At 50.3% G+C, this 12,565-nt stretch overlaps 1 protein-coding gene across 2 annotated transcripts in view; it reads left to right on the plus strand.

The window, feature by feature from the left end:
• LOC122391891 (growth factor receptor-bound protein 10-like) overlaps positions 1 to 12,565 on the plus strand; it is a 93,709-nt gene that overhangs the window by 20,313 nt on the left and 60,831 nt on the right. For both annotated transcript variants that reach the window (XM_043386212.1, XM_043386213.1), the window contains exon 3: positions 6,032 to 6,144. In XM_043386212.1, coding sequence (XP_043242147.1) covers positions 6,052 to 6,144 — 93 coding nt within the window. In that variant the 5' untranslated portion in view covers positions 6,032 to 6,051. The remainder of the gene's footprint in view (positions 1 to 6,031; positions 6,145 to 12,565) is intronic.

The following is a 12,565-nucleotide window of genomic DNA, read 5'->3' on the forward strand; positions in this document are numbered from 1 at the left end:
TCACGGCCCCTCCACGTGGCACTTGCTGGACTTATAACCGCTGACGCCTGTTCACGCTTCTGCTGACGCCTGTTCACGCTTCTGGTGACGTCTGTTCACGCGGTTGTTCTGTACTCAGCGCAGATTGATGATGCTGACAGTTAAGGAATCGCACGCTCCTTTCGACGTTCGTCTGGCGTTATCGTAGAGTGCTGGGTGACTGGCAAGTTGGGAGTCTGTTGGCGAATGGAAATCCCACTCATGGTGCAGGCTGGCGCGGGCTCTCCAGAATGCTTCTCAAGTTACACATAACGAGGGAGGGAAAGTTCGGAGAAAACGCCTTACTTGAATCCTTGCGGGTGACTCGAATCTGTTCGTCGATTTTATTTATACACATACGATAGAAGGCTAATCGAAGATGTAGCATACATACATTTAAACGTTTACTTAAATCGGAGAGCTGCTAGCAAAGATGATTCATGGATGATACCATGAATCAAACACATTATATGCATGTGTTTTCGCCGACCGGAAGAGTTGCTCCTCAATTCAGATAAGTAACGGGCGCGGACGGTTTGATTTGGATTTCCCCTTGCACTGCGGTCAAGTCACTTTACCTTGTACACGGTGAGCTGTCCGATGTGCAGTTGTGCATTGTTGAATGTGCACTGTGCACGGCATGCATTGCAGCGCGAACGGAGCCATGTATCTGAACGGGATCACCCCAGCGTTTGGTCCCATGATATCGGCAGGCTTTCCCGCCTTCTGCTATGTAGTACGGAGCTAACTTAGCAAACGGACCTCTGTCCAAGATCGTTGACCTCACAGCTCTGAGACTCAGAGCATGGCAGACCGTCATGCCTTCTTGGTCTTTGAGATGCGTCGTAGCATGTCATTTAGCGGTCATTCCACATGCTTTGACCTCATCTGGCCTCTGCAAGGCTGCTGAATTATGCGCGGTCAAGACAGGCAAGGACGGACTGCCGTTTTAGACCTGCATTGATCTAATCGTAGCTAGCCTGTTGAAATGTATCACATGCAGTGATGTGAGAGATGTGGATGGATGTATTTATTGCAAACGGGTCATCGTTTATGTAGGTATTTGTAGATAGAAGCTATTAAAAACACATTGTGACGAATCTCTTTAAAACACATTGTGCCAGCCTGTATGGATGCGAGCTTTGGGTAGCGTATCGTGTTCAGAAAGCAGCTCGCGAGCTGTGCGTTGCGTACCACAACTGCTTGAAAAGGCTTCTCAAGGTTCCGAAGTGGGCACGTAATCACGAACTCTGCCATGACCTTGGAATGTTGACTTGTCCAATGCAAATAGCATATAGACAGATGTTATTTTGGCGCCGCCTTTCGCTCTCGCCCAACACTCTGGTTGCTGCCGTGTTGGCAAGTCCAGCTGGCCAAACGGGGCTGACGGCCCAAACGCACTTGCGACTGCGTCAGCAGTATGAACTGAATGATTTGGATTTGTCCGCCATCTCCCCTTCTGAGCTAAATAATGTGTTCGTTGCGCGCATCGAAAATGTTGTACGACAGAGGGGGAATGATGGTGCCGCAGATCGGTTTGTGTACCAGTTGTTCTAGGGATCTTGCTGTTTTGCATTAGTTATTTTTTGTGTATATTGATGAATGATGTGTAATGTATGTGTGCGGTTTGTGTATTATATGTACCGACTTCGGTATGCAATAAACATTATTATTATTATTATTATTATTATTAGTTGGCCCTCAAACTCTGTTGACCGCACCAGTGCAGAGGCATGGCAGTCTTGAATTAATGTCCCTTGACATGCAGCTTGGCCTCTTTGCCCAAGACCTGGCAGCGTTAAAGGGACCCTCCCACCTTCAAAAAAGTTAATGAATTGGCATGAAAGTGATGTCGCTCGGTTCAGAAAGAGCAAAAACGAATATCTACCAAATTTCATCGAAAAATATTCACCGGTTTTCAAGATATTAGACTTTTACTTTTGTTTACTTTTTGGGATCTCCGCTGTTCCTAGCGACTTTATTTGAAAGTGCGGCATTTGTTGCGCGCAAAGCAGCATATGCCACCGCGTGCTACCAAACGTTTTAGTAAAAGATTTAAAATCGTTAGATCTCCGCTGACGTCACAAATTCTAAGGGGGCATACCAATGCATTAGCCCCTTAGAATCCGAAAACTGCAAGTTTGAAATTCGATATCTCCGAATTAAAGCATTTTTCGATGTTGTGAGTGCCCAAACCGGTATGTTCAGGCCATGGCCATCAATTTGGCTATCTCAACTCAAATCTAATGTTAAGGTGGGAGGGTCCCTTTAAAACAACTCAGTACCCGCAATTTACCTAGATAAACCGAAACGCTTTTTCAACCCCGTCGACAACGCCAACTGCTGCACACAGGGCTGCGGAGTCGGAGTCGGAGTCGGAGTCGGAGTCGGAGTCGGAGTCGGTCGGAGTCGACAGTTGTGACCGGAGTCGGAGTCTGAGTCGGAGTCAATTTTAGAAACCCGAGCCGGAGTCGGAGTCGGAGTCGGAGTCACCGAAAATCTGTCGACTCCGCAGCCCTGCTAGTTCTGCGGAGTCGGGAGTTGGAGTCGGTCGGAGTCGACAATTCTGCCCGGAGTCGGAGTCGGAGCTGGTTTTTGAAAGCCGGAGTCGGAGTCGGAGTCGGAGTCGGAGTCGCCGAAAATCCATCGACTCCGCAGCCCTGGCGCCTGCACAAAGCTTTGGCTTCAAATGGCATGGATCGCGAATTTAGAAATGTTTAGTGCTGACTGAGCCCTTCTGCCACACTCAGATCGGCTCGGTATTTCGAACACTGCTCTCCAGACGGGTCCAGGTTCTCAGGGTCTTGATCAGGAGCGAAAAAGGAGAGATAGCGTGATGCTGTTCTTCTCTTGCATCCCCTCACCGCCGCGCCGGCGTCTCTCAAAACGGACCGGGATGACCCGGAAATCGTCGGCTCTATCTCGCTGTTCCGTTCGGCCGAAATTATGGCGGTTGCGTCAGCACAAACTGCCGTGTGGCCACGGTATATTTTCCGCCGGCAGCCCTGAATAATATAAGACCGCGCTGAATTGTGATAACCGGCCGTCGTGACGTCACTGGGCGGTGTTGTGACGTCACGGGTCGGTCGTTGCATCACTGTCGCCGAGCCGCGTGTCAGCTGAGAGCAAGATGCCATCGGGTCTGGACGTGCAAATGTGGGTTTTATGCGTTCATGCAAATGGGTTTCTATGGGCCATTCAGTCACCCTATTCATCTGTATGGGCAAGGAGTTTCTCCGGAAAAGAATGTTTTTACGCTAAACCACTAAGAGCTGCACAAATAAATGCAGTTTATTATTCAAGCGACCATTATAGAGTTCAGTGCAAGCGACATACCTCAGCATGGTTCATTATTGTCTCGAGGTGAAGAACTTTCTGCTCAAATGATTTTCACCGTAGTTTTCACGCATCGTTTCGCCTGTGGTTCTCATGCGAACTTTCAGCATTCGCTTTTCAGCTGCGAATCCCCACCTTCTCGTGACTTGGATATCACCTGAACGCTATCGTGTCTCATGACTCATGTGATACTGCATCAGCAATGAGCGTCGACTGCCGATCGTCGGTTCGAACCGACTTAGTTCTGAACCCACTGTTCGCGGCCGCGGGTCAGGCTTCGCTCTGAACTCAGCCAAGGTGACGCGACTGACAGCATGGAGGCTACGACGACAGTTTGGGAGACGCCGATCGACGTGTCAATGGTGGACTTTTCTTTCTTTATATATTTGCGAATTTATTGTTTTTTTTTTTTTAAATGCGCCACAAGCTTTACCATGCAATTAGATGTTCAATTCTGCGCGCTCGGAATACCTCGTTTGTTTTTTCATTGTGCATTTATACCCAGAACTACTTATTCCCGTTTCATGGTTATGTTGCAGATCTGAAGGGAACGGTAGATAGATACCGGTAGAGTCATACTCATAACTCGAATGCCATCGTAAATTACATGCGAATTCACCTTTTGAATGCGACCACTTGCTGCGTTCCACGTGCCGGTCAAAACCAGTGTGATCTGGTTCAGTGCAGGCTAACGGAAAGAGGCCACTTCGGGGTGATCGCATGACCTGTTGCAATCTGGCAAACCGTCTGCTAAGTGTCTTATTTTTAGCATCACCTTTTGGTGAAGTGGTTCGCAAGCACAACAGATTTTCTTCAAGCTAGTTCCGTCCTTTTGATCTTTCGTGCCTGCTGGACTGAAATGTCAGGAGCAGCGGCAGTCGCGGGCCCCATGTCCTGGCGTTTTGTTAGCGCCGGCCAGGCGAGGCCAGCCAGACGTGTTCGCACTTCTGGGAAGGCGCCGGCGGCCGGTCGAGGCTCGCGCAGGGCAGGTGTGGCGACCGACGTTCGAGGAACCCCGTCCCGTGACTGGTGACGTCACAGGGGGCGGGGCCAATACCGGGCCCCGTCTGGACAGGCCCGCCGGCCAATGGGAGGCGGCCGTGGCTGAAATACGAGGCTGCGTTTTTTTTTGCACCTCAGACGTGCCTCCTCCAGGTAAAGCGTGAATCAGCAACTTTCAGGGTGCGGCGCTAGCACCGTTTGGATACCGGATCCGAAACATAACTGCGTTTTAGGAAGTTGAAATTTGTGGTGAAGAGGAATTAGGTACTGGCATTTGGTGGAGAGTGCAGCCAAACGATATTGTCTGAAACGTTTTTTTTTTTCTCTACATCTCATTAGCCGTCTCATTGTTACTGACATTATCGTTACGTAGAGGAGAAATTTGAGGTTATTAAATCCAATTGATTCCAATTACGCCTGAGCGTAGCAAGAAATGCAAGATTAAGGTGTGGAGCTGCTAGTAAAATTAAGCACTTCAGCACCTGACCTGGCCACTCGAACCAGCTGAGCTGTCGCTAACTGAGAAGGGAACTCCACCCCTGCGCATAATGCATGCATTAGCATTTATGTTGGGTTATAATTCGATAGGGTGTCGCCCGTTACCCTGTTGGTAGGCAGCAACAGGGGCTTGGCTCCGTTACCTAACCGCTTACGAAAAGATCGCCCGTGCCTTCTTTGAACCATCGGACACGGTCACCGAGCTGGGCTTGCGCGTCAGATGATAATTATTTCAGCATACCGCTGATCTCAGTGAATTTGTTCTGCAAGGAATGCATGCTGAATTCAGTAGGCTACTTCTAAAGATGATGGGTAGTGCAGCACGTGTCTTTACTTAGCTTTCGTGACTGTTCTAACGCAGCCGAACCCCGCATCGTCAAATAAAGCGGTTATCAGGTTATTTCCAGGCTGAGTATTCAGCTACTTTGGGCTCGACTTGCTTCAATAACGGATCATCGATTACCAGGTGACAATTACCCGCATGACCCGAGTACAAACCAGGATTTCAAACCACACAACTCTTTCACTATCAAGTAAACAGAACATCATAACCAAAGGTTTGTAATCCGTGGATTAATTCTTTGCTAATGGCGTGTAAACCACATTTGTCCGTGGCTTATCCCGACATTAATCACGCTTAGACATGCATTGGCGTTGGTTGTAATGCAGCATGTAATGCATTGATGGCCATTGAGTGCATAATTGATACATTCCATTGCTATCTGAACACCTGCACGGTGCACCTTACCATTAGTCCCTGCCTTTTCGGAACCGCCTTCATTATGACGTAGAGGTATGAATTGAGCAGTCGGTCTGGATCGGTCCTGTCTTACTCTGCTTTTGTATTTCTATGAACGGTAGTGGTGTTATGAGTGGGATTCGAGCCGGAGTTCATATACCCGTCTGCTGTATTCGATGTGACATAGTCTTCCGGCTTCAGCCGACACTAAGTGCGCTAACCTGCACCAATTGGATCATGTCAGACTGAGTGTCAGACTTCGATTATCTGCATCCACGTGGAGAGCAGAGCAGGATGATGTGATCACCGACCACTGACGCGTGCTGAAAATGAAATTTTTACCGCCGCCGTTTTTTGTGTCTGTTGTCAGGATCGTTGTGGTGTGATTACAACATCGGCTCCGTCACTGACGCTAACGCTGTCTTCCTTTGCCCGCAGGCGAAGCAGCTGAGGGCACCATGACGGCGTGCCTCGGAAGGACGTGGGATCGTGGCTACAACCACTTCACCGACAGTTCCATCAGCCTCAACAACAGCCTAGACGACGACGACGTAAGTGTTCACAACCTCGCATGACACGGCATGATTCTTCGGGATGAATCGCTGCCGAAAAGAACCACTTCCTTTTTTAAGGAATGATAATTGAGAAACGTCTTCCTCCTAAGCTACTCCGTTCGTTTATTCCCACATTTTCAAGATACTTTTCTTATGAGGAGCACCGCAGTCAGCACTGCAAATGCCTATCGAACTGTTTGGATGTCATGAAACCTGATCGGGTCTCGCTGCTCGAAGAGCTGCTCTGCTGTGTTTACACAAGAGGCGCCCTGCCAGCGACCCGCCCCGGTCCTCTCCCACCCGACTGTGCAGCCTTTCTCTCGGCCACTTGTGCTCTGTCACTGCTCGAAGGCGGTGGTGGACGTGTGCGTCTGTCGTGATTCGCCGTCAACGGCTCCATCCACGCCGCGACTTGCTAGCGAGTGCTTCTTTGTGCTTTTCACGCTTTTTGCCAGCGTGCGCTGGACTTTTCTGTGCCGATTCAACCTCTGGAAGCAGCGTTCGACGAACCTCGAGTTTCTCGTTTGCTCATGCGCATGAAGTGGCACCGTCTGCGAGATGACGTCACTCAGGATGGCGTCACTCATGATGACGTCACCGGTCGACTGGGCAGAAGGACCAGGCGCCCTGCGCCGCCACTGCGCACCTTGTCGGGATTTTCGCCAGCTGACGGTTTCCCGGTACGTTGTCGATGTTTGATTAGTTTTTTTTTTTTAGTACGGTGTTTCGACACTCTTCGCCCCAGACCCTCGGCAATTTTCTGTCGTTCCCTCAGGTTTTCATTCATTGTTTCTCGTCTTTCGTTATTTCTATTTCCTCGCATTCTCATGTCCTCCGCCCGTCATGATCCTTTTCCTACCATATTTCCTTCTCTACCTACTTCCACGTATGTACCTCTGTGCTAGCATCCATTCATCCACTTCTGGGTTCTATCATGATTGACGACTTTGCCTTCATGTGTCTGAGACCCCCAGACTCGCCTGTGTTCTGCCAACATTGTCATGTTGTGTCTGGCTCTGGCAAACACCCTCACCTGGAATGCGCCTCTCCGGTCACGGGATCTCACACGTCACCGGGCTAAAATCGGCGGAACGAAGCACGTGCTTCGCGACGCCGCGGAACCTGTGCCATGCGCGGAATGTTTATGTATTGGGTGTTTTCGAGTGATGCATTCTCTTGGAAGCGCAAGGTGCTGTGATTCACGCCTCCTAGACAGGTCTGAGGGACACGAGAGCGGCGCATCGGCGTAGGCAATCCCTCCTTTCACGAAACGTTATGTTTGTGTGTTATGCATAGCGGAGTTTCAGTTTTACCTTTGCAAAGCATTTGTACTTCGTAGATATCTGAATGTAGGTGTGTTGCACGTACGTGGCACACACCTGCCTAATAAATAATATTCAATAGGAAGACATGCAGTTCCACTTTTAAAATCCCGTGCGTCTCTTCAAGGAGAAACACTCATCTGTAACGTTATTTTTGTCCCATCGAAGGACGAGCAATATCATTTCTGAGGCCTTATGAGTCTCATCTAAAGACTTGCGATGTCCTTTCCACCCACCTTTGAAGCTCATCCCGTGGCCATCGTTCCCATCCTCGGCTATGATGGGCACCGCTCCAGTGCATTCGTTTCGATGAACTGCGGAGGTGCGCGGCTCGTGCCTTCCCACCGATCAATGCCGCCCCCCCCCCCCACCGCCATCGACCCCCCCCCGTCCGTCTGCGTCTGAGGTCTACCAACGCAGTTCTGCCTAATCAAGGCGCGTGCCCGCTAACCTCAGGTCGAACCGCTCTGTCAATTTGCGTCGCTCGTACCGGTGTGCCACTATCTGTACAGGACCGGACAGGTTCTCTGCGCAGTTTGCCGATACCATCCAAGACTGATACATCTACCCGAGATGGACGCGTGCCAAAATCCTACGTCAACGCGCGTCGAGTCGTCGACCGTTCAACCCCTTTCGCTCGAGCCCATGGAATTCCCCGGCCTTCGTTCCGCGCGGAGGCAACTGCGCAGTTGTCGCCGATGACGTCACGGGCCGCGCGGCACGCACACACGGCGGGGCGCTTTCTCTCCATGGTGGTGGGTTGAGCTGGCGGCTGTCGCAGCCCGGGGCCGCTGCGAGCTGGCGAGTTACAGCCTTCAGCCTCCATGGCTGCAGTTTCGGCACAGCCTTCTGCTAGCTGCAGTCGTGAGATCGCCACCGATCAGACGGTGCTCGAGATGAAATTTCAGTCCGTTTTTATTTCATTGTTAGCAGCGTCCGGATTTGTGAGCCCCTGCAGACGTTTAGTAAATCTAGTTTTTATTTGATTAAATGCCTGTTTTGCAATGATGGCCATAACGTTGCTTTGCAGAAGGTTAAGGAATAGCGGTTTCCTCATGGTGTGTTCTAAATTCTTCTTTCTTTGACGCGCACGTTGTTTTAGTGCCTAATTCACTGGACGCAAATTATTATCAAACACAATGATGAGATAAATGATTCATTTCTTTCATGTTGTAAGACATATACTGAAAATATTTGTTTGCTCCCCACCATCATTGGTGGGTCTCATGGTCTCATTTTTCAACGAGATGAGTGTTGGGGTGGGGGAGGAGGGGAGAAGAGGTAAGCTCCTTAATCATTCGTTTCATCTACTGACGGAGGCTTATGCCGAATTAATCCTTTTGTTCAGAGCACTTCTGCCTTGTCCTTTGAACCAGTTAAAGCTTACGCCTACGTTTCGTAATGACAGCATCATTTCATGAGGATACATGCCTTTGACCACGGGGCTCACTATAATGCTCTCAGACGAGGCTTTCCCCGCGGCAGAGGTGCTCATGTGTTGGTCCACATCCGCCCACACACGGACTCCGGGCTGACTGGCCGCCGTGCCGTTACAGCGCCGTGTCGTTACATAAAGCACGAGTCACGGTCGTTGACGGGATGGAATCTGAAGTCGTTACATAACGACCGCGCTATGGTCCGAGGCCTCAACGGCAGGTGTGTAACACACAGAGACTGGGAAAACGCCGTCCAGTAGTGACATACAAACAGAACTGGTTCTCGCAGAAAAGTGTGTAAAGACGAGACGTGTCCGTACCAGCAATGACGGTGCGATTCGCAATGTTAGCAGGGTTGATGTTCGTACTGGGTCAATTGTTGCTCACTTAATCACACCACTCCACTTCGTGCTTTGTGGTTTTGATCTAGATTCTGTCCTTTTTTAACACATCCTGTGATCTCAATCGCTTCTCGCAAAGCCGATCTTATCTGTCAAGAAATAAGTATTTTTCCGTCAACGACCTTTCGTACCTTCCCATACCTTGCAATGCAGTTATGAATCGAGAGCGGTAGCCGTTTATATAATGTCCGCGCTGCGGCTTCCCAAGAGATTATCTCTCCCTGGACTTGGCTCATTATGCGCGTTTGTACCCGTTGACCTTACCCCAAGTCGAAACCATGAAATGCACCCGGTCATCGTCCGGCGTATTCATGTCCATATGTCACATCTTTCACGCTCCGTCAAATTCTTACTAACGGTACGCTAGAGAGAACTTGTAGCTCAGGATAGGTCGCATTTTATGACGCCGAGTGCTCGGAAGACACGTAATGTTGGAATTGAGCGATATAGTAATGATGTAGTAGACGTTCATGTCAAGAGATCTCGCCGTACCCTTCAGTTCTCATCATTGATATGTGCGTGACGATGATTCCTGCATGGCGCATGAACCTGCTCGATTACGCTTACGTCTTGTGGAAGGCAATGAGTAGGGACTTGCATTCACTTTTCGTTTTTTTTTTACATGATACGGTCAACGTGCGATTGCCTAATTACCTTGCATTATTAATATAATGACGCGTTTTCGCTTAGCGTAAAACAACGCAATTTGGTTTATTCACCCTGCACGCTGCATTTACTTACTTTTTTATTTGGCGTAATATGAATTAAACGACCATTTTTACCTGTCGCATCTCTCACCTTTTCCACTGACCCACTTTTCTTCCTTTCTAGAACATCCCTGGTGCACCGCCCGCACTTCTCATAGCTCCTCGGCCGCCTGCCTGACGTGCGGCGGCGCACATCGCGTCCTCTCCCGTCCACCTACTCCCTCCCTCTCCCTCCCTCTCCCCTCCCTCCCGGCTCTCGAGTCGTAACTGCGTAGTAGCCGCGCCGCGCCGCGCCGCTCCTCCTGCGTACGACGCAGAAACGTGCGTGAGGGGGACGGTCCGGTCCGGGGAGGGGAGGGGAGGGGAGGGGCGGGCGGGCGGGCGGCCCAGGCAGGTGGCCTCAATTGCTGCGCCGCGCGGCTGCGTGAGCCGACGCATGGCCGCGCCAGCTGAATATGCGTGTGTCGGACCAGCTGTATGTGTAGGTAATGTGCGTGTCCACGAGGAGAGCCGAACAACTGCGCGCCTGTCAAACTGAATTATTGGTATGAGGAGCTCAGAGAGTTGTATGCGGAACCGTCGCATTGTCCTTGCTATTTTCCACACAAGGGGTCTCTCAGGATCGCTGGCTGGCCGGTGAAGATCGAAGCTGAAAATCAGACGCTCGGAGCCAAATAATGATAAGCCTTGTGACTCATGAAATACTCTGGATCGTATCAGATTTCCCGTTATTAGTCTGATTAGCCGGGCTGGGACAGGGGACTATTACGCGGCTCTGCCGTGGGCCCGGGGCGCTGGTCGTTACATCGACTGCGGCCGTGCCTTTGACGTAGTGGGCTCAGTTATTAGTTACTGCTGGGCTATCCGTTATTTACAGAGGCGGCAGGGCTTCCCGTACAGTATCCGGATTTTGAGATTGATCCTAACCGGTAATGACCAACATCCAATAGGTGTGTAAATTTAATCTTACATAGCGATATGTGAATATATGTTTTATATAGGGGTATGACGACCGCCGACCGGTGTATATCTGGGGATTGTGACCAAATTAATGACCGAACACTGTAATTAAGGCACAAGGGGAATAACACGACTTGGTGGGAAAGTAAATTTGGATTTATGAATAAGTCACACAAATTGTAATAAAGAAAGGGAGTATGAAATGAAGCAACCTTATCGTTCTTATTCTGTCGATGATTAATGACTTTTCGCGCACAAGAGCCGCGAGTGTGCTATTTTAAACTCGTTCATTCCAAAGTCAACGAATCACGTTCTTTCAGTGCGAGGAAACCAACGTCTTTGGCCCACAGGAGGACCAGGTTTCCATGTTGTCAGTCCGGATAGGGCCCAGTTTCCGTGACCCTCAGTCCGTTCTGTCGGATCCATGTTCTGTCACCCATGTCCCATGTTCTTCCAGTCCGATCGGATGACCTGGCGAGCTGTCCTCCATCATCCTGCGATCGATACCCGGTGGCTCCCAAAGTTTTTGTCGCGTCACTGGTATGTCTTTGTTTCGCCGACTGTTTGTTCGATGCTGGCGGCTGCACGGACGTCCTTTGTGGTGTGGGCCTATAGACGCCCCGGGGACCTGGACCTCTCTGAACGCTGTAGCCCTTCCTTTCTTAGAAGTTAAGAGCCACCCATTATTGAGTCCATTCTCGTGGAGCCTGCAGTCCCGTTATGCTCTGTTTTCTGCTAAAAAATTATCTGCAAGAATTATCTTCCCTAACCACATCATAAATACCTTCCAATTTTTCTGTAATGCTCTGGTTCCGATAACTGGTTATGTGCATGATTAACTCGCTACTGGGCTACCATACCAATCTCCTTTAACTTCAAGGAACCCTATTGCTCCCGGCAAAGCTAATCCAGACTGGGACAGACCATTTCAACTGCGCCTTCAGGGACGCGCAGGAGCCCAACTGCGTCTGACAGAGCCACCCTCTGCGCCGTTCTCGGAACGCCCGGTGGTCCTCTGTCGTGCTTCGTCCCATTATTCTGATACGCCGGCATGCAATCACGTAATGATGCGGTCTGTGTGATGATGAAGTGTCCGGGAACCGCCACTGACGGACTCCGGCCGCTCTCGCCGTAGGTCGCAGCGACGGCAAAGGCTTTGTTGCGGTCAAATCTCCCGGTAGTGACTTATTGATTTGTATGCACCGTCTTTTCTGCTTTTTTAGCTATGCGAGAACATGCTCGGTAAAACTCATAAGACAAAGTTATGTTTTTAGGTTTAAGTTTGCGTTTTCGAGCTGATATTTACATATTCAACAATTGCAACTTGCATCCTCTCCCTCCCTATCTCTTCATATCCCTCTCGCTCTCCATCCTCCCCCCTCGCCCTCCGTCCCCTACCCGTCTCGCTCCCCCTCTTTCCACCGTCATGTGCCACCCGAAGCACGTCTGCAGGGACACGCCACCAGGCGCGCCCGTGCAACCTTCCAGCTGGGACGACGTCACGTGACCTGACCGATGCGCGCGCCGTAGCGTGTCATTCGATGACGTCAGCGTGTCCATTTGGGGCGTCGTCTTCCGCGAACCCTACGACT

The sequence above is a fragment of the Amphibalanus amphitrite genome, unplaced genomic scaffold, assembly GCF_019059575.1.
Source record: "Amphibalanus amphitrite isolate SeventyFive unplaced genomic scaffold, NRLGWU_Aamphi_draft 000460F_arrow, whole genome shotgun sequence".
In the NCBI taxonomy this organism is placed as follows: Eukaryota; Metazoa; Arthropoda; class Thecostraca; order Balanomorpha; family Balanidae; genus Amphibalanus; species Amphibalanus amphitrite.